Below are 22,736 nucleotides of genomic sequence, written 5' to 3'. Positions count from 1 at the left end.
TTTATGAATGTCAGTAAGTTACTGTTGCTAATGGGATGTTGTTAAATCAGGGACACATTTAATGATCACAGGAACCTAAAAATGATTTTTTAAAAGATTCTCATATATTTCTAGCAGTTGCTGAATTCAACAGCAGCCAATCTCAACAAAAGACACACTACTTATAAAAGTAGGACCATTATCAGTATACATCTAGATTAGTACTGTATTTGATTTTTCATGGTTTACAAGTTTGAGTGCAACCTAACTTCTCATTTGATTTGTTACCTTGTAAAGATTTTCTTAATGGTTTAATGGTCTGTTACTTTATTTTAAGTCTGTTTGTCAACGCAGTAAGTTATTTATTTTCTAAATAATGGTTCCATTTCGAGTAATACTGATAGCAGGATGGGTATTTAAGAAGTGATTACATTAGAATCAGGATAGAAGAATAAAACATTTTGTCTTTCCCTTTCCTATACAAAAACGATTGACATCAAAATGGCTTGTTCATTTGTCATTGGAATACGTTGACAGCCTAGATTCCATCAAATCATTGCCGCCATTTTACATCAAACAACCAAATGCCACATAGACTTTTGTTGTCATATTTTCATCTGACATAACAGTGAAATACTCCCTGAAAACCATACGTGCATCATTGTACAGCAAATAAAACATGTCAGGTTATGAAAGCAATGTCTATAGACTTTAAATACAGCATTAACCTTGAACAATTTAATAGTCACTTTGATCTCCGCAATGCACTCTCCTTTGTTTGCGTTGCTTCTCTGCATATTTTCATTGCATGCCACTTTGTCGCTCCTGGTTTATTTGTTTGTTCTTGATAAGCCGCCAGTTAAATACTAGGATGAGGATGCAGCAATCAGTCCTTGAAAATGACTTTTGTTCAAAGTTATGTTTGCTCTGGTATAAAATACCTGAAAATGATACTTGTGTAAAAGTACAGTTTTGAAAAAAAGTAGCTTAACATGAAAATTTAGGGCGAAAACTTGTAAATTGTCACCAGTTCTGGAACTTTTCTGATTCCTCATAATGGTGCCATCACCTCATTATACAGCACTGCATTCTGTTTCTCTTTTTCTGTGATGGTCATCATGACTGACCCATGGCTAGACCAGCGATTGCATTCATGATATGATGACTTTTTGACGGAATTATGTCTCACCATTCTGTTTACTACTATTTACATGGTGGCATTAATCATAAATAACTGGCAGATGAGTGATCAAACCAATTACAGGAAAAGCCATGCATATTTCTGGTTATTGTATTTTATGCAAGCAGGTGGGTCTCCTTAATACCTTGCTAGAAACTATCACATAACACTAACTGTATGACAAGCCTATGTTGCAGAGATGCGCACGTAGCTGTGCGTGGCCGTGAACATTTCTGTTCTGTTGATGCATTTATTTTACGCAAGGTGGCAGTTAGGAATAACTGGCAAGGTATGCATTATATAATACGTGACCAATTGTGCAGGCCCACCTCTGCCAAGCATACCCGAGGAGGGGAAGTGCACTAAAGTTGAGCATGCATAATACACACTCTGGCAAACTTTATTGGCCTTTAGATGCCAACTGGGCTGAAACATGTCACGGACTGCTGATAACGCCCTAAAATTTTTGCAACCCAAGTCATCAATCATACTGGTGGCAAAATCAATTGCCGATTAAGTGGCATTGAATCCTCAACTTGCATGAATTGAGATGCTAAGGGTTTATGTTTCTGCCCTATTTTTGCTGGTTTACATCGGAAGGAAGTGTTGTTTTTTTTTTTTTTTCTTTGTTTTTTTTAAATTGGGTATACATAGAGATGTATGTATTCCTCCGACTGGAGTTATATATTTAACTTTAAATGCATGTGACATATTTGAAGGAGAGTAGATAGAAAGAACGGAAGCGAGGCAGATGATTGGTGACGTGTTGTTCTTCCCGGAAGGACATTTCTTTCAATCAGTGTCCATATTATATGTTCAGTGAAAGCAGAAAATTAGTCGAGAAGAGGAACACAGGAACCCTCTGAAGATTTAACAAGACACCCTGCTGGGACCAGAAGTGTGCCTTTAAATTATACAGGAGCTGCTAAACTAGACGAAGGGATATTCTGTTTCTTTGGGACCCGGGGGGGTAGAAGAAAGGAGATCATGTTGGCATGATGAAGTTTCAAACTCCCTTCTATGAAACATGACTGCCATGAAGGCCCTGAGCAAAACTTTTATCGGTAGATGTTTTTTGTTTACTGTGAGGTGGTTGTTTAAAAAACGGACTGAACAGTATTAGTTGTTCAGTTGTTTGGGTTTTACAGTATTAAAACCCCTAGTGTTTCGTGCATTTTGGCTACATCTGAAGGTCACAGCCAACACTCTAATACTGCCACACCAGACTTTCACACTGATTACTTTCACTGAAGGGATTTTGTGTGTCTATCAGGCATATAGCCATTTCAGTGTATATGCATGCACTATACAGTATACTTCATCTGGATTAGCCTGTCCTGTGCTATAATGCACATCATTAAAATGCGGAAAGTTTAGTTTGGTGCTTTAAAGTCACTGTGACCCCGACTCCGCTGCACCGACTTGCATACAGAGCAGACATCTGATTGATCTTCTAAAGTAGCTGCAATTACAAGCGACGTCTATCCGGTCCCAGAATGGGCCCTCGACCTAACTAAGTATGGAAACACCCACATGTGAACATGAGCTATGTTCATTAGATGCAGTCATGCCCTAAAACTGTGATTTAACACGTTTGATCCTGCTGTGGAGCCAGTCACCTCTGACACCTCAACTCCACCCATTGCTTAGTATGCATACCACAGTGATTGCCTAGAATATAGAACGGATGACGAAAAAATAATGTAATACATGAAAAAAAAAGACATTTGACAAAGGTTGCAGACGAAAGGCGTTCACTATCCTTGGTGCTTCAAAATAGCAGTCACTTTTCTGTACTGCGTGCAGTTTGGAATTTTTACGACATGAAAAGGAACCAAACCCATTATCAAAGCCATCAACGTTCAAACCAGAGAAAGTAAGCTTATAGTTTTGAAAGCACCCTCAACGCGTCGCAACCCATCCTGGAATACATGACTTCAATCAAAAACATCCTCCTCTTTCACCTTGCCCTGGCCAAAACTAATTTTATTGGACTAGAAATCATTAAAGAAGTCTCTCCGACAGTGGAGCTCTGGGCCCAAGCAAAAGAAAACTGATTTAGCGCCGTGCTCTCAAGACAATAATAAACTAATACAGGGAGGTGCAATGGAACCATAGAAAGCACAAAGAACCACAACATCCTTCAGAAGACCTCCAACAGTCTGCTCCGCACTAGCTGCACAACTCCCTTCAGTCCCCTTCATTTTCAGACTAACCCGGTATATCTTATGTGGAAAAAGAAAAGTGGGGAAATCTGTGAGAAACTGCCAAAGGTGTTACGTGTTATGGTGGCATGAACAGTTTGTTAAATACTTATTTGGCTATGGAGTACAGTATTTGATTATTATGTGTTCAAGCTGCTAAGTGGGCAAAATCAAAGTGTTTATTCATTTTTACATAGAACTATATATTCTACGTTCTCTATGTTGATATGTTTGAGTGTACAGGTGACCTGCACGGATCACTTAGTGTCAGTGAGTGCCGTGCTTATGATCTGACTCTTTCTATTTCTCCTAAGTGAAATAGAACATCTCCCCGAACCAAATGCGGTCACCCCTATCAGTATTGCACATGGCATCATCTATCAAGTCCGCTGTCGTATCAAGCGTACGCCTGACTTCAATTTTGCAATGCAGCCTGCAGGTCAAAGGAAAATAAGAGATAGGAAATAGCTCATTCAAATGAATGAATTACTTTATATCCAAGTTTGAATAGTTATATTGATTAAAAAAAATATATAGGACTTAAGGAGCAGTATGTTGAATCATTGCTTCAGTTATCCAATATTCGGATAGCCTACTGAAAATTCTGTCAATAATCAAGTATTCAGATAAAATAACACATATATATTGCTGTACATTTAACTTAATAATTAAAGACCAATTGGTTTCATAAAAAATTCTATAACTTAAATTTAAACTGTGCACAAAAGAAAACTGTTTTCTTGTCTCGAAACATTGAGTATGGGACAAAGTGACTTCACAACCACAGTAGCGCTTTTGCATGCTAAAATAGCACAGTTTAGTAAGCCTGCTATGTTAAAAATGGAACAGTAGGAACTGCAACTGTGCCAGGCTGCCAGCATCCAGGTGTGTGAAGTCACTTTTGCCTATTAAACTTCTTTTGAAAAGTAGTCCGACAGCTCTTGCCAGCCAATATCGGGCACTTGCTGAGCGGCTAGCAGTTAGCCGCTAACTCAGGTAACAAGCGCCATATTATACAATATTTTAGTGTCCTTGATTAGCAATTGAACATGATTTCAGGATGACGTGTTAATTTTGGTGTCAACAGTTAGTGGCGGCAATACAAACTGGGCTTTGACTATCGAGCCTCTCCAGTTGGGTTACCATTTTTTTTTTTTTTTCAAAATGGACATATGGGCTGTCACTTGAAGCTGAATGTTTTCACTCAGTGCGATTAGTGCTTTAGCAGATGTTTTCATTGTTGCATCAAAATCTTAATCACATCTAGATATGCATGTTACACGCAAACTATATTACACCTGATCAATTTTGCTAAGTAATTTGGCAACTGTCTTTGCCCTTAGCAACAGCAGAAGTGCCTGGTAAGCAATGACCCTCACTACTATCAGGAGACACATGAAGCATTTGTGAACTATGGTCTGCAATTCCTTTTTCCAAAGCCTGGAAAAGAAGTGCCTTGTTCCTGTAATTCCAGTGCTGGTCCGATTTTTATTTATTTATTTGCGTTTGTAAGTTTGTTGCTGTGTTTGTGAGCACTCAGGCTTTTCTTTAAGTGCATTCGGCTGTACAAGATGTGCTAGCTAACTAACGTGTCTGTTGTGTATAATCTGTTAACATTGCATGCTAAAATGCGCCCATCCTAATAATGGAAGCTACTTAGGTCCACTCTGTCTCTGTGTACTTACAGGTTCACAGGCCCCAACCTTCCCTCCCCGATTATTAGCAGCAAGAACTGGCTTCGTCTGCATTTTACATCTGATGGCAACCACAAGCTGAAAGGTTTCAGTGCCCATTACCAAGGTAGGATGATGTGAATCTCATCAAATGTCTCTATTTGTAAATATTGATGAATTTCATTGACATCGCTGCAAAGAACCATATTCCTCCTTTTGACCCAGTTTTTGTCAAATTTCTAAATGTGCTCAAAACATTCACTTGTGGAGGAATTGCAGTGCCATTAACAACCAGTAACCTCCAGAGAGAGGACATACTTTTGCCATTTTTGGGCACTCCGTGGCTGCTCGCCTATTGAGCTGCACCCCAAGCACAAAATCTGAACCTGCGAACTTGTGTCAAAAGATAATTCATAATAAAAGAGGGCGACAAATCTGCTGAGCGCACTCATGTTCCCAGGGAAATAAAATGTTAATGACCTTACTTTTCATTTTGTTCCACTCTCAAGACGACACTGAACAGAGATGATGATGTCAAGCCCAGTGGAGGAAAAGCTGATAGCTAGAATGACAAGATTTTTTTTTTCTTTTCAGTTAAAATGAGGGAAAAAATGGATTGAAAGAAAAGTGCTTTTCTATTTCAATTTCTACATTTTACACAGTAGATTACATGATTATTCATATTTTTATTTTGAAATGATGTCTCATCCTCCCCATAGTTGTGTTCACTTTGCATACCCGCTGTACACTTGACAACCAAGGATGTTGATGCCCAAATACAATCTTTCCCTCTGCTTCTGCAATTTCTCATGTTATTACTCTTTGAGGTTCAAGGGCCAACTCAGAGAAAGGATGAGCTGGGAGAAATGGATTGTTCCTCCACAAAAAAGAGGCTCTCTACGGATGTTGCGCTTTCAGAAGGCAGTGAGAAGAGACAAGGCAAATAAAGAGGAAAGCAAGACAGAACCATGTAGAACGGCAACAGGGAAAGAGGAGTTTGGGATTACAGGTTCACTTATTTAAAAAAAAAAAAAAAAAGAAAATTCAAACAAAATGAAGACTTCAGTCTTGACTATAATTAATCACTCGGTTTCATTATTCACCACCTGCCACTGGCCATTTGCATGCTAACAATTCCCTTAAATCCACAGCAAGCCTTCACTGGCGAGATTATCGGACTGTTGATGGAATGTTTGCACAACTCATTAAGTCTCTCTTTCAGGATTCCTCATTTGACAATACTCTAGTAGCAGCACAAGACATTTGTTTCATGAACACAGTCTTTATTCTCTTTTTTTGTCAGCGCCATCAGAAGAATCAAGCACTTTAAATATCAGGAACTGACAAAGTAATCAAACTGAATTAGTGTGAAAGAGAACAGAAATAGTTTGATGTATTGAAATTCCTGTACAAATATTTATTGACAGATGAGCATTTATTTTTCTTAATTTTTCTTGATCATCAATCTCCCTGGCCTAATATTACAAGCATATAATTACAAGCATATAATTATGTATATGATCGTTACCATATTTTTGGGACTATAAAGCACACCGGATTATGAGGCTCAATGAACAGGTCCATTTATGGAAATTTCCATATATGGGGCACACTGTGTTATCATAATGCACATCCGGTTAAACGGCGCCATTACTGAACATCAAGGGAAAGAAAGCAGTACAGCAAATTAGTCAAACTTTATTAAACTTCAATTCAACATCCATACATAGGATGCACCTCATTGTAAGGCACACTGTTGATTTTTGAGAAAATTCAAGGTTTTTAAATGCACCTTATAGACCAAAATATACAGTAATGGTGTCGAAAATGTGTTTTATTTGTCCTGTGACACCCTGTGTTCCAAACTACTACATAATGATGGCAGTCAAAATATTTTAGTCCCCAAAAAAATGTTTTCCCTCTCCAGTGAAGAAGATGACTGAGCTGAAGTCTCGAGGTGTAAAGATGTTACCAAGCAAAGACAACTACCACAAGATATCAGTGTGTAAGTCAATTAAGTTTACGTTTTTTCCAAATTTTACAGTTAACTAATACTAGTCAACAAAATACGCTTAATAGGATACTAATAATTTATTGCATGTTCTGAGTTTCTTAATGGATAAAGCCAAATTACCACTTGTCATCGGCAAGTCAAAAAAGTGAGGTGTTTGATGTTGCATGTCATATACCGATACGTCTTTACGGTGCCATAGAGTTGAAAAAAAAAATGATTCTTTCTTTTTCCATGTGCATGTTTTTAATTCAGTATCTCAAATGGGTGTGGCACAAGGACACAACATGTGCCCTGACCCTGGTATCCCAGATCGTGGCAAAAGAAAAGGCTCAGACTTCAGGTAAAAGAAAATAATTCTGTCAAAGTGCTGAATATATCGATGGGAACTTAACATATTTACATGGTAACTTAAACAAGAGCAGCATTGTCTTGCCATTACTGGATTCTGCCTGAATTTATGCCCCCTGACCACAGGCGAGGAGCCACAGTGCATTTCTCCTGCGACGAGGGTTATGAGCTGCAGGGCTCCAAGAGTATCAGCTGTCTGCGAGTGACTGACAGCTACGTGGGCTGGAGTGACGAGCGGCCCATCTGCAGAGGCAAGTGTTGACACTGCTCGACCATGTTGCTGTTCGAGAAATGGAGGTCACCACAATATGCTCCATGTTTTACGTCATCTTGGTTACTAGGGTTGCATGATTTGACAGTGTTATTGCTTTCATGTTTGTAGTGTTTGATTTTATATAACACACAAGAATTGGCAAAACCTCCCTCCTTTCAGTATTCCAACCTTTAGTTCCACTAGGGGAAATAAAACAGCTCTGTAAATGTGTGCACCAACCTCTCCAACTCATTATTTTGTGTTGGACTGATCCAATTAAATCACAGAACCCAGTTACTGATGTAATAAAGGGCCAATGTTCACTTCCTGAATTATTGAGAGAATGTTTTGGGTTGGGTTCTGTGTTTATTGAGTCTATATGCCCAACAATATTGACAACATTGCTCTTTAGTATTCATTTCCATATTCCTGGGTCAACCTTTGGTACGCCGTGTTCTGATTCACTTGGTTAATGATGATTAAACACACTCATTAAATCAGCCAGGAATAATTGAAGACCCGTATCCTAAATTAGCATTAGTCACCATTGCAATAAAGACATGCATTGGGGAGTATGAACATTTATTCTCTTTTCAAAAGCATTCGTTGTCAATTATTAAACATGGTCTTTTTTTGCCTCTTACTTTTGCACATCCTCTGCCCTGTAATTTATTTTATAAGGGTCACTTCCAAGGTCAGAACAACTATTATTAATTACTCTGCAATGTCCTCTCTAAGTGTTTTACCAGGACTCACGTTCAGGTCCTTTTAAATAATTTTAGGCACTCTAAGGTACACACGAACATACGCACACACACTTCCCTTCCAGCACTCATTGAAATTCTGCTTTAATTTGAAAGGATGTTCGACAGCTCTACCATGCAGATCCCCGCAGGCCTTGATAACAAAAGTCACATTGTCCTTTGAAGGATGGTCTGCTTCAAAGTTTCCAGTCCCACTGCACTGAGGACCTATTGTTGTCCTATCAGATTGCTTTGTTGTCTACACATTAGTTCGGGTTTGTTATGATTGTGTGTGTCACAGGCGTCCATATACAGAAATGAATGTCAAAGCTCCCATACGGGCTTTCATTCCAAAACTGGAGATTTGCAAGTATTCATCTGGAATGTTAGTTAGTTGCTGCTCACAAATTGTATTATTATTAAAAGAAGTAGGACAGTTTTTTTTTTCAGATTGTAAAGCGCACCAGATTATAAGGCGCAGCCTCACCGGACAGGTCCATTTTGGGAAATTTCCATATACAGGGTGCAGCGGGTTATAAGGCGCACCGGGTTATAAGGCACACTACTGCACATTAAGGGAAACAAACCAATACAGCAAATCAAACGTCATTCAATTTCAATTCGACACTCACTCATAGGACACACCTGATTATGGTGGAGGCTTGACCATTTGTAAAAATGAAGACTACAATGTCAAAACGACTTTATTTCCAGACAAGATTTTGTGGCAGCTGCAGTTAGATCTTATCTGCTGAAGAAATATTTTTCTCTGCATAACACAGTTCATACTGTCATCTTCGAAGTAAGGTAATGCTGTTTACGGTTCTCTATATATTATTGTCATATACAAAGAACCTGAAGCAAATATTTTTTTCTGAAAAGTAATGATTTAATGCTGTGAGTATTCATTGAACTATCTGCCACTACCATTGTATTTCTAGTGGTGCATAACCTTGAAGGTCCATTTAAAATCCTCATTGTGAAAGGGAAGCATCTTACTTGTGTCTGACATTGTACTGTATATGGGAGTCTCAGAGCTCTCACATAGTTTGATTTCTCAAAGTTATGATTGTGATCATGAGTCAAAGTGGACTCTTTGGCATGGCTTCAAGGATTTTCACAGACAAGAGACCAATAAAAAAAGATACTGGATTTCCTGTAGTTGACAGATTTTGTCTATCCTATCTTTAATATCAGTAAGAACAGAACATATAGCTTTGTCACCTGTATGTATGTATGTATATGTGTGTATATGCGTGTGAATGTGTGTGTGTGTGTGTGTACAGTACTTGTATGTTTAAGAATTAACCCCTGAGGGATTCCATATGGAGCTGATTCAACTTAACCAAGAGAACCAGATAATGATGTACTAATACGATTGTAAGGAATCCAATTTAGAAATGTGCCTCTAAGGCCTAACCACCAACGAATGAACTGAAGGGTTTTACGATTAACTTTATCGAAGGCCGTGCTTAGGTCAAGAAGTATCAGAGTACAGACTTGTGGGATTTCTAATCTAATGCTGATCACTACAGTTTCCGCGGTGATAGACACTGAATATACTCAGAATGTATGTAATCCAAATTATTTCCCCCATCTGTATTCGTTTAGCTCCAATGTGTGGAGGTCAATTAAGAGGACCTAGTGGTGTCATGACATCCCCAAACTACCCGGTCCAATACGACAACAATGCTAACTGCACTTGGGTCATCACTGCGGCAGACACAACAAAGGTAGGAATCAATAAATAAATACATGTATGCCTCTCTGTGGAAGTTTGAATTTGGATGCTTCTGTCTTTTGCAGTTTTCCGGGGTGTATCAAGTATTTTGTTCAACTGCAGTTCAAATCAAAAGATGCTGCCTAATACTGTATCTGAACTTCTTTAAAGGAGCTTCATGGGCAAACATTCCTTTCCACACCTGAATCATTTCGCCAATTTCTATAATATCATTTGGAGGCTTTCCTAACTCGCCAAATGACATCGGTCCTTTTGTAGAACAATATTAGCGATAAGGAGAATGAGAAAGGAGGATACGGCTGCCCTGGAAACTTGCCAGTCAGAGCCAAAATTTACTTGTTTGGGCCACTTGCGGTGAGGAGAGAAGGTTAAAAACAAAAAGCATAATAGGATAGGAATGTTTTGCAAATTGGTGATAAGGAAAATGAGAAAGGAGGATAAGCTTCCACTGGAAACAGGCCAGTCAGAGACAAAATTGACTTGTTTGGGCCACATGTGGTGAGGAGAGAATGTTAAAAACAAAAAGCAAAATAGGAGAGGAATGTTTTGAAAGTATTGTAGATATCAAGTATGACACCCACCATGAATGCCACCCAGCCTCACAGATATTCTTTAATAGAGCCTTATTGTATATTGTGAACTGTTTCTTGCTTTGCTGTGCAAGTGTAACGGAGGTTAGCGAGTACTGTGTGAGTATTTTAGTGATAAACCTCACTCCCCATAACTTCATGCCTGGCGGCTAGCTTACTCGATTCTCAATTGGTGAGGACGGTGAAACAAGTGACAGGCGCAAAGGCATCTGTGAGATGTGTTTCATCCAGCATCTGGTATTTAAATTGGTGTCATCACTGTCCCCAATGTTGTCTAGGTGATCAAGATGACTTTTGAGGATTTTGACCTGGAGCGAGGTTATGACACACTGACAGTGGGGGATGGTGATGTGGTGGGGGACCAGAAGACGATCTTTCATGTGTGAGTGATGCCTCTGACCCACTTTTCTGACTTCTCTCTGCGTTAAGATCTCTCTGCATATGTCCTTAAACAAATTGTGTTTCCCTTGACGCGTTGTGTTCAGAATCCATTTTTATTGTTGCCCCTTGGATTCTGTTATCCGTAGTTTCTACTATTTATTTTCATTTTGCCAAGTCTTATTCCCTCCATCTCTCTGTTGTCTTTCCCAGCACTTGATGCAATGGCGCATGTGAAGTTACCATTGCACCATAGTGTGTGTTCAGAAAGATCAGAGCCATTTAGTGAAATATCATAATGACCACTGGAACTTGCTAAATTGCCAGAGACCGTCATCGGACACCACCTCCTTTATATTCCAACCACCTTCCAGTTGCCATCACCACAATTGGAACCCTTAATCACTTACTCTTCATGTTAGAATTCCGAACTAATTAGAATTGAGTGAAATTACTATTCAGATTGGAGCGAATTACTTCTGTGCCACTGACTGATCTTGACTCCATTTCACACTAACTTGGCCTCAACTGTTTTGAATAAGTTATTTTCCCCCTTTTTTCCCTTCTTCTTGCTTGCATCAAAGACTGGGGTTTGCCTTCTAGACTCTGTGTTTTAATTTGAAATATAATGTCAGATGACGAAGAAAAGTAATGAGAATGAAGAAATGTGTTTATTAGCCTGTCAGGTACCACCACCCCGGACCTTGTGGTCAGTACCAGTCACCAGATGTGGCTTAACTTCAAAACGGATGATACCAGTGGCTCTCTGGGCTTCAAGGTGTCTTACGAAGGTAAGGGCTGCTTGAAAGGTACACGTCTGTTATTGTGAGTGGGGTCATTGTTGTGCTTAAATGAAGCTAAATCTCTTATTTTGTCATCCTCCTGAAGTGTGATCAAGATCAAGAGGTGCGAGAGTCTGTTTCTTTATGAATCGGTTTACCTTTTGCTCCGTTGCAAGTCGTCTCTCTGGCCCACAGATGCTTTGTTTTTCATCAGTAAAAATAACCCAGAAAGTGGAACAGTATGCAGAGAGCAAATGTAATTAAAACAACGAGTTCTGCTTAATGAAGGGGAAGATATGCTTTGAATTATTTCAACTCTGAAGTCTAATTTGCATCCTCACTTGTTTCTAAACCCTATCAATACTATTTACCAATAAAGTCATTGCAGTTCACAAATTAACACTTTTCCAATGTGCTTCACTGACTTCAGTGTTTCAAATCAAACATTAGTGCAGACTTTCAGTTGTATCCCAATATTTGGCAAATAAAGCATCTTTGTCATTCTCTGCCTTATGAGATCTCATCAGTTTTGTTGTTGACAGTAATGTGTGTTTGGGAGCCCATTAAAACGCTTGGGTAGTTCTGTAAAGCCAAACAGACAGGGGTAGCAGGCGCACCATTTCGGCCTTTCCCTTATTCATAAGAAGAAAATGTTTATATTTGATACAATGTGCACAGAGAAACCTGGAAATATACATCATCATCATCGACAAACACATAGCCAGCGAAGGTATTTGCATTACATTTTTGCTTAGAATTCTTCTGACTTCGCAATGTTTCAATTAGATTGGCTGGAGCTGAAATACAACACAGCATGATCTCAAAATGCCCTTGAAGGTGAGTTTTAACTTTTCCCAACAGAAATTGACCAAGGCAGCTGTGGTGACCCCGGCATCCCCGCTTACGGTAAACGTGAGGGGACAGGTTTCCGTCATGGGGACAGGCTTTACTTTGAGTGTTTGCCTGCCTTCGAGCTGGTGGGAAAGAAGAACATCACCTGCCAGAAGAACAACCAGTGGTCCGCCAAGAAACCCAGCTGTGTTTGTAAGTTCCTGCCTTGTGCATGTATTCGCATGAACACTATGAATTTGTGCACATTAATATGCATGACGAGTGGAAGAGCGCAGGGTTGTTGCATAATGAATGGTCGGATTATCTCCACAGTTTGCAGAGAACCAATGTGAATTTTGAAATAATATGCTGGTTTACTTTCTAATTATCACCAAGAAAGACAAACAGAGGAAGTCAGGGTGAAGGGAACAAAGAGCTGACCACGCAAATGATTCCCATTGTTGTGTCAGTGATAAATGTATCAGTCCCGTCTGTGTTATCGAGACAAAAATGTGTAACTTAATTTTGGTAAACAAACACATGATGTAGTTCATAATAAAAATATGTTTTTGTAATTGACACACAGCAGTGACAATGTCGATAAAATAAGCTTCACAAAATCTTCTTTACTGCCCATACTTTGTGAACACAGAAAAGGGCGTCTTTTGGAAATTATACAAATTAACACTGACAGATCCTCATCTTCGCCAGTGCTGATGCTATTTTAGGCACCCCACTGATGGCATTTATGCCACGGAACATTCTCTGTCGCTACCAAGTTTTGCAAATGCGGTTTCTGAGGCAAAATGTCTTGACTTTTCCACACAAAGAGAAATTGTCCTGAAGACATCACTCTTGATAATATGACGTTCCGCAACCCAGAAATTGTCAGAACTCAAATATGTATATAATATTATATAGTTATAGCATAGTGAAATACTAATTGAATGGTCAAAAAGGAAGTTAAATAATGTTCTATTTTCGCAAATGACCTCCATTGCATTCATTGAATGGAAATCTGTGGTTTCCAGCTCATTGGACACCATAATTATTATTCTTTTCTTCCTGTCCAGTTACCTTCTTACAGCTACGATTACTATGGTCTGAATAGAATATATCTCACTAATATAATTAAGTTTTAGAGCTTCCATTTTTTTTTTTATTTGATAATTTTTCTTCACTTCTGTGCAGTTTCCTGTTTCTTCAACTTCACCACACCCTCGGGGGTGCTGTTGTCCCCAAATTACCCGCAAGAATATGGCAACAACATGCACTGCGTTTGGCTGATCATAACCAACCCAGAGAGCCGAATCAATTTGGCTTTCAACGACTTGAGCATGGAGAAACAGTTTGACTTCCTCTCTATTAAGGATGGGGGAAAGGTACTTCAACTCAGACTCCTCAACTTTTAGAAGTTTCATTCTTACAGTCTGTGTCTTTTGCCAGGCCGAGTCTCCCATTCTGGGCACCTTCTCCGGTGACGTTCTCCCACCTCCCATAACAACCAGTGCCCATGTTGCTCGCCTGGAGTTCTTGACTGACCACACATACACAAACAGAGGCTTTAACATTACTTTTACGAGTAAGTATAACAGGTGGTAAACCGTATTAAAGGTTTACTTACTTGCTGGAATCAATGTTTTATATTCGAGATGGTGTTCTTGCCAATGCATATGCAAATGAAACCCATAAATCAAGTGCTATAACAATGGGCTGCCTATCTCCCACCAACTCCTCTACCTCTGCGACATAGTCTTAGCACACTCACACTGCAAGTGACTCCAAGAAAATGACAAACTCTCTGTCTTTTTTGTCTATACAGATGCTTGACATCTAAATAAATCTAGAACAAAGAGGTAGCATCCTTAGCCGACAAACACATTGCAGGCGCTCATTATATTCTATTCTGGGTCGCTGCTGACTTCTGAGGAAATATCCAGATGGGTTTGGTACACGCTGGTAAACCTGTTTCACGGATATACTGTACTGTAGTGCATTTTTTTTCCCTGCAGGATTGTTGCAGTCATTGCATATGCACAAGTGTGTAATGCGTCTGAACATTGAATGCCAAACCATGAATTGTCCATGCCAAAGTCGTGGAAGTAAGACAGATGTGACCTGGTCTTTAATATTCTCCTTCAGATTTGTCTTCGCTGTCCCACTTCAGGGTCAGGATTAGGGTTTAGGGTTTGGGTTAGGGTCACCTTTTTCCAAACAATTGGTTGACAAACAAACCACCTGGTGTTTTGGAGTATGTTCATTTACCAATTCAAAGTTATATTCCTAACAACATTTTCAAAATCATTCTGATCTTAACGTATTCAAAACACAACATGAATCTCCCTGCTCAGAAAGGGACTCCCCAGTGAAACCGTATTGTGAAAAGCACATGGCGGCTCATGCATTATAATGAGAAAGTTGGAAGGGGTGAATATATAACTAATACAGCCTGGTGACAGGAGCTGTCAATTGAAGGTGCAGCTTAGTTTCCAAGGACAATGTCGTCTGACTACAAGACAGTTTTCCCCCCATCATTCACGTTAATTAAGGAAGCACCAAACTGCATTGAGACCATTTTGGCTGTGTTAATAAGTAACAGCATGATGGATGATGTGTGGCTCACACTCTGTTTGGGTTCAGTGGATCCATGTGGGGGATTCATCAACACCTACGTGTCACCTAGCTGCAAGTATGGCTAAGAGTTAGTGTGAAAGTAGCGGAGGTGATGTATTGGTTGACTTGCCTTTGTTCCAGGGTTTTGACTCTAGTGACTGCTTGTGTGTCTCTGCAGTCTAAGCTACTGGACTCGGCTTTGATTTATTTCAAAACATCGCAGCAAGCAAATCTTTGTTTGGACATGAGACTCCTGCAACAAAATCTAGTGATTCATCCAAACATGCGATGCATGTCTTTTTTTCTTACACTCTTCTTCTCTGCATATTATTGTAGCATTTCGCCACAATGAGTGCCCCGACCCAGGAGTCCCGGTCAATGGGAAGCGGTTTGGTGAAAGTCTTCAGCTGGGAAGTTCCATCTCATTCCTGTGTGAGGAGGGATTTGTTAAGACCCATGGCTCGCAAACCATATCTTGCATCCTCAAGGATGGCAACGTGGTGTGGGACAATGCTGTTCCGCGATGCGAAGGTGAGGAAATCTATGATCAAAATGTGGAAATCATACCTTTGCATTTTATAGATATTCTTCACTGCACTGGGGTGGTGGGATAGATGTTCTTCACTATACTGGGGCGGTTGTTTAAATAATTGTATTTGGAGCACTTATCAGAATCAGAATAGCTTCATTGTCACTGTACCACTGAGGGCAATAAAATGGAATAGACACAACCTGGCCAGTAGACAGAAAAACAATGACCGATAGGGACTACAGAATGGGAGTCCACCGGGTCGAATTTTACACCACCCCATTTTCACAGATGAAAAGAAAAAAACATATGGGAGGGGGAGGGGGAAAAACAACCATAACTGATCTCCTGTAAGGAAGGCACAGTATGGATTTGTGGAAAAAAACTCAATAAACAGGCATACATTTATACATGACACGGACTAGCACATGAAAGTGGGGTGGCTGGAGGGCTGGCTTCAGAGCCGTCAGGGCACCGCCACATCACATTCTGCAGGTGCGCCATAATAGAGGAAGGTTTTCATTTGTGTCAAAGTGTGTTCCGGTTCAAAATAGGCATATAAGGGACGTGTCGGTGTCTTATTACATGATGCTCCCTTTTCACATATTGATGGTGTTGAAAAGCATTTGTTGGCGTGTATAAGGAAGAGGACATATGCCAATGCATGGCTGTATCATGCATGCACCTGTGCTGCAGGCAACCTTGAAGTGAACTGTCACCAATTTATATTTGCAGTAAAAGAAATGGGATGAGCTAGGACTTGATGCATGGGCTCATTTATGTACGGCGTCATATATCATCTGGTGATGACGTGCCTAATTCCATCTCAATCTGCTTTCTCTTGTCCTTCTTTCTTGTAGCCCCCTGTGGAGGAGAGCTGAAGGCTCCCAGTGGGATCATCCTCTCTCCCGGCTGGCCAGAACTCTATAAGGAGGCTCTTAACTGTGAATGGATCATTGAAGCTCCTCCAGGCTACCCCATCAAGATCATCTTCGACAAGTGAGTCACCCGTATAGCATATTTTGCCATAGCATGTTATTTCTTGCATTTATAGATTTTTGTTTTTTTCATTTTGAGTGATCTGGTATACTTGTGTCACCCCTTGTTGTTACCCCCTAGGGGCAAAGCAGTCAGCATAATGCACATTAACATATACCCCCCCTCCCCCCCTCAACTAGGATGAAATGTTTTATTGAATAAGCCCTCATAAGTATTTGATCCCTTTATATGATACTCGATCCCGCAGGGATCGCCCCATCCTTACACTAACAGGAACCCACATGCACACAAAAAAGCCAGTCAAGACATGCAAGTAGTTGTGCATGCATTTTCTATGCAAGTCTCAGTCAGGGGACACTGGAAAGATGGGAGAATGTTATCTGCTGTGATGGTTTTGAGCTAGAGTGAGAGACAGCGACAGCGTATGAGAGTGAGAGACAGAGAGAGAGAGTTGTGGGATCAAACGCAACATTAGCGTTTCACCAAGGCTCATCCTCATGTCTTCATCCCTTGCCTTGATAGCACACCATGAAAAATGAATCCAGCATAAATGTTTGTTCGTCTATCATTTTTATGTAGCATCAATAAAATATCACAAAACACTTCATTTAGATAACACAGCTCCGAGTCACAGCAATTTATTCGGGTCTTTTGAAGATGAAGTGCTTCGACTTGCAAAAGGCAGAGACAAACTAGGAACGTGCACATGCAGAGTGTCGCACCAACACACTCAGGGAAACATGCCAAATACCTTAAAATAAATAAGTGGTGAATAATTCAACTGGTCCAGCTGTTTTAGACATTTTTCCAAATCAGACGTGTGCATGCCTGCAACATAGCACATATTTTGGACTTCTACAGTTTTTCCAGATATTTGTTAGATGCCATAGTTGTAAAATTTCAAAATGTACTGTATGTGGGCATGAATTTAGGGGGGTTCTTTTTGACCATATTTTTTTTTTTTCAAACTGTTCCTTGTAATAATATGCATTTCCTGTATGCATTGGTTTGAAAGGAGCATAGCATTAAAATATAGTTTTAAGTATGCAAGTGATACGCCAACCTACAATTATTAGTCACTGAGGCTTAGAATAATAGCACAAAATGAAAACTCCTAAAACCACTTTAAAGCCATTTCCTCACCCTCAGGTTCCGCACTGAGGTCAACTATGATGTCCTGGAGGTCCGTGATGGCCGTTTTCCCTCTTCACCACTGATTGGAAGTTACCAGGGCACTCAAGTTCCTCAGTTCCTCATCAGTACCTCCAGCTTCTTGTATCTCCTCTTCTCCACTGACAAGAGTCACTCTGACATCGGCTTCCGAATACGCTACGAAAGTAAGAGCGTGCATCGTTGAACTTGCTAATATAAAGCCGACGCCCCTGAGAGGATCTCATTTGCCTGAGGCAGACCCAAATTAGATCCAAGCTGCAATAAGAGGCGAACATAGTCCCGTCTCTTAAATACAAAATGTCCTGTCGGAACATGGAGAATTAGGAAAGTGCATGAGCTGATAAATCAGTCAAATATGCTCTTGTATACTTACACAATTGGCCACCAGATTCTCTTAATTTCATCTTGTTGGACTCACAGCAACATCCCTTTGCAGTTCCTCTGAAGGTAAATCTTTGCAAAGCATGAATAATTTACTTTGAGCCCCACTCATGCAGAAACACTGCGGAATGGAAAAGAGGACTAAAACTTTTCATTGGTTTGTCAAAAAAAGGATGCTCCAGTAAATAATGAATCAGGGCAGCTTTAAAAAAAAAAAGAAATAGTGCTGCATTTAAATATTCTTTGCCCCCTGATTGACCTAATGAAATTTAGGGAATTATCCTGGTTGTTCTGCACATGTCTCTTAATGTTTCATGCTTGTTTGCACCCCTTGTCTGCAGCCTTGCAGCTGCAGTCAGATCACTGCGTGGACCCGGGCATACCCGTCAACGGACTGCGACACGGAAACGACTTCTATGTGGGCGCTCTGGTGACATTTAGCTGTGACGCAGGGTATACACTCAGTGATCCAGAGCCTCTGGAATGTGAACCCAATTTTCAGTGGAGCCGCCCACTGCCTAGCTGCGATGGTATGCTCCCAAATGATGACCTAAAAATCAAGAGTCGCTTGCGAGATTTCCTCTAGTTACAAAACATGGTCCGCTGTTATGTTGTTTTAGGTAAAAGATTTTAAAATTCCCCACCTAATTTTGTCGTTTTATTCAGGTAACAGTAAGCTTCCGTTTTGATGTGTTCCTCAACTTTTTTTTTTTTTTTTAACTTGCTCATGATTGCACCGGGGTTAAGTACAATAAGTGCAGGTCATAAGACTGCTTCTAAAGTCAGATACATCACAACTGTAACTTTTTTAATAAAGCTAGCTAGCTTATTTTATTTTGTTAACATTTTCAACATTCGACATTTTTCAATTTTAGTTTTAGTTTTCTTTAACCACAATAACTTTGAAATGCACATAGAATTTTCTACAATTTTCTGTCCATCTACTTTTTTCCTTTTAAACACGTACCTGTCTGCTCCTTTCTCTTCCTCGTGCACATGTGCTGTTCCCATTGACTTTTTGACACCAGCCCTGTGCGGGGGTTACATCCAGGGCAACTTTGGCACCATCCTGTCTCCTGGCTTCCCAGACTTTTACCCGCACAACCTCAACTGCACTTGGATAATTGAGACCTCCCACGGCAAAGGTGAGCAGGAGAATTCTGTGTCGACATGTGAGATCAGTCAAAATCCATTTACCTTACAATGTCATCTACCGCCCATCTTAAGTGGCCTTTATGCGTCGCCGAACAAGCTGTCATTATGTAAGAGAGCAGCACAGATAGGCTGGCCTAGGGCTACAGCGCCGGGGGAAGGCTCACCAGTCATGTCACATTTTTTTTTTCTGATGCTCATGGCTATGATGTGTTTGTCTTTTTTTTTTTTTTTTTTTTAATACATTGTAGAATCTTCTTGTGACATTTCAGCTGGTAAAAATAGTACCGTATAAAATTACAGCAAGTAATTTTGTTTGGAAACGCTTTCCATTTATTGTGAATTTATACAACCAGTTTCAACAATGCAATTTAAAGCATACTAGTTCATGTTTGTTCAATCCGAAAAAGGCATTGTGCATGTTATGTATTTTGGTCTGAATGGGCGTACCAAACCATACAATTGAGAGTATACCAATTGAAGAATTATGTGAATGGAAACTAAATTAATATAAAAAAGACATTTTCATCATTGAAGTAAACACATACACACACACCCACACACAATGCTTTTTCAGGTGTCCAGTTTAACTTCCACACATTCCACCTGGAGAGCCCTCACGACCACTTGTTGGTGACAGAGAACAGCAGCTTCTCGCAGCCCCTTTGGAGATTGACAGGCTCTACTCTGCCTCCACTTCTGAGCGCGGGGCTGTTTGGGAACTACACGGCTCAGATTCGCTTCCTCTCTGACTTCTCCGTTTCGTATGAGGGCTTCAACATCACATTCTCTGGTGAGCTTGGGTTCCATGATTTGATACACTGAAAGGCAGAAAAACACCCCCCTGCAGTATAATCCAGTTCCCACTCCATAAAGGCATGATGAGTTTGTATGTTTGTTTGTATGAGTAACTTGAGTAATAATTTTTTTTCCACCTAGCCATAAACTATAAACTATAAATCTGACAATGGGTATGTTCAATGTGTTTTAAAAAAAAATCAATACTCTATGTGTAAACGAGGATTTCATGTTTGTGTCATTCTGGTGATTTAGAAAATACTCTCTAAATGTTTGGGTTAAAGCAACAAAAGCACTCTGTGTCTCATGTTGAAATTACAAGTCAAGTCAGGCAAAACAGTTTTAATTAAAATGGCTTTTTTAAACAGGCTATTGACACAAACAGCAGTGCTGAGCTTTTGGGGTCTTATATTTGAATCGTGGTACATTTACATCTCCCCAAAAAAGGACCAAATTGTTAATTCCATGTCTTAATTTTACAATAATCTATAACATGTTATTCTTGCTTGAGCCTTTGATTTTAAACAGCTCAGAAGAGTAAAATTGTGTATCTCATATAACTATTTTTGCATCCTTGTTAGTTAAAAGGCAAATTCTTTACTACTACTTTAAACTACTTGTACCATTGGTTTAAAGATTGTGAAGTTTCTGGTACTTTGTCCATATAGTCAGCCAAAGAGTGTATATTTGTTTTCAGAATAATAAATTGATGTATTTCTGTTGCTTTTTGTGTTTTTTTTTTTTTTTTTTTTTTCCAGAATATGATCTGGAACCATGTGAAGATCCGGGAATCCCAGCCTACAGTACCAGGAAGGGCCTCCAGTATGGCGTGGGAGATGCCCTCATCTTTTCCTGTTTCCCTGGTTACAGACTTGAGGGTCCTGCAAGAGTGGTGTGCTTAGGGGGTAGGAGGCGGGTCTGGAGCTCTCCTCTGCCAAGGTGTGTTGGTAGGTGGTCACATACTTTATTTGAGCTTTTATCACTCCCTTACACCCTTACATAGTCATGCTACCACAAAAGGCTGTTCACGTGCCCTGAATTAGCTTGTTCTTTTAATTCTATTCTTTGTTTTTAGTCTGATGTATTTCTGCAATTTAATGTTATTCTGAAGTGAAATATCATCCTTGTGCCCAAATTGTGCTTGACTGTTTTTACAATTTTACTGTAGTTCCCAAGGAGTTATTTGCTAAAAGGCGCTACAGTTGGTAGTTTGAGTCACAGAAATTCATACCTGAGGCTTTTTGGATTAAAATTTCTCCAGTACAGCAATGTTCTTGTCGGCCAGGAACTGTGGGATGCTCAAAACTGCCAAAACTCTCACTTCTTCTCACGCACTGATTGAAGCTAATGCTACAGGAGCATTTTGTAGATGTGCTGGTTGATTGTCTGGTCGACAGTGTCGAGAAAAACTCCTACTTTGTTGTCTTGTTTTGAAATACCTTTTTGTGACAGTAGTCCCGGAACTTTTCTAACTCGCCTCATGCAGTACTGTATGTGTATGCAATACTTCACCATCATCACTCCTGACGTCGTTTGAAATGTGATTCCACCCATTTTAGTAATCCTTCACTCTGCCCGTGAGTGGGCTAGGAAAATCTAATTTTTGAGCTAAAATGAGTGTTAATCATAGCCAGATTGCACTGCCATTATGTTGATGCACCACTCAACATTCCGTTATGGACTCTGACCGCATCCTCATCTCATCCACCTCCACTCATTTCCCTATGCATGAGCGAATAAATACATATTGTATGTACTGAGTTACAATCATATAGCGATTGACATGTTCTCTGCTCTCTCCAAAACCATCCCCTTCCCTTTTCCGCCGTCCTGTCGGTCTCCCCATTCCCTGTCTTTCTCTCTAGCTGAATGTGGCTCCTCCGTGACTGGCATGCAAGGGGTGCTTCTCTCCCCCAACTACCCTGGTTACTACGGCAACAACCACGAGTGCATCTACTCTATCCAGACGCAGCCGGGCAAAGGCATCCAGCTCCGAGCGCGAGACTTTCGACTGGAGGAGGACGACAGACTCAAAGTGAGAGATGGGAAGGAGCTGTTAGCGTGGATAAGCGCTGCTCACCAGTGATCGTTTGAATAAAGATGCCCCTCCCCTATTCCGTCACTTTTCAGGTGTTTGATGGCACCAGTAATTCGGCTCGTCTGCTCGGAGTGTTTACAGGCAATGAAATGCTCGACACAACCCTGAACTCCACCTCTAGCTCCATGTGGCTGGAGTTCATCACCAATGCAGATAATACCAGTAAAGGCTTTGAACTGCACTTCACCAGTGAGTAACAATCTCTCTGTCACACTCAAACCTGTTCCTAGAGTTTCAATTAACAATCGTTACCCCTCTTCGACTGCTTCAAAATGGT

At 40.2% G+C, this 22,736-nt stretch overlaps 1 protein-coding gene across 2 annotated transcripts in view; it reads left to right on the top strand.

Moving 5' to 3' along the window:
• Positions 1 to 22,736, top strand: part of csmd2 (CUB and Sushi multiple domains 2) — a 142,682-nt gene that overhangs the window by 60,747 nt on the left and 59,199 nt on the right. For both annotated transcript variants that reach the window (XR_015082016.1, XM_086013933.1), the window contains exons 6-24: positions 5,051 to 5,163; positions 6,964 to 7,041; positions 7,303 to 7,390; positions 7,525 to 7,649; positions 10,006 to 10,127; positions 11,004 to 11,107; positions 11,782 to 11,894; positions 12,747 to 12,929; positions 13,908 to 14,098; positions 14,163 to 14,298; positions 15,666 to 15,860; positions 16,719 to 16,857; positions 18,007 to 18,194; positions 18,753 to 18,941; positions 19,440 to 19,556; positions 20,141 to 20,356; positions 21,120 to 21,308; positions 22,227 to 22,396; positions 22,492 to 22,648. Coding sequence is in view for 1 of the 2 variants with exons in the window: in XM_086013933.1 (XP_085870059.1) it covers positions 5,051 to 5,163; positions 6,964 to 7,041; positions 7,303 to 7,390; positions 7,525 to 7,649; positions 10,006 to 10,127; positions 11,004 to 11,107; positions 11,782 to 11,894; positions 12,747 to 12,929; positions 13,908 to 14,098; positions 14,163 to 14,298; positions 15,666 to 15,860; positions 16,719 to 16,857; positions 18,007 to 18,194; positions 18,753 to 18,941; positions 19,440 to 19,556; positions 20,141 to 20,356; positions 21,120 to 21,308; positions 22,227 to 22,396; positions 22,492 to 22,648 (2,813 nt within the window). In the remaining variant the exon portion in view is untranslated. The remainder of the gene's footprint in view (positions 1 to 5,050; positions 5,164 to 6,963; positions 7,042 to 7,302; positions 7,391 to 7,524; positions 7,650 to 10,005; positions 10,128 to 11,003; positions 11,108 to 11,781; positions 11,895 to 12,746; positions 12,930 to 13,907; positions 14,099 to 14,162; positions 14,299 to 15,665; positions 15,861 to 16,718; positions 16,858 to 18,006; positions 18,195 to 18,752; positions 18,942 to 19,439; positions 19,557 to 20,140; positions 20,357 to 21,119; positions 21,309 to 22,226; positions 22,397 to 22,491; positions 22,649 to 22,736) is intronic.

The sequence above is a fragment of the Filicampus tigris genome, chromosome 18, assembly GCF_054856515.1.
Source record: "Filicampus tigris isolate MCC_2025a chromosome 18, RoL_Ftig_1.0, whole genome shotgun sequence".
NCBI classification, from domain to species: Eukaryota; Metazoa; Chordata; class Actinopteri; order Syngnathiformes; family Syngnathidae; genus Filicampus; species Filicampus tigris.
Note: the sequence above shows the minus strand (reverse complement) of the source record. Positions and strands in the feature narration are given on the sequence as shown.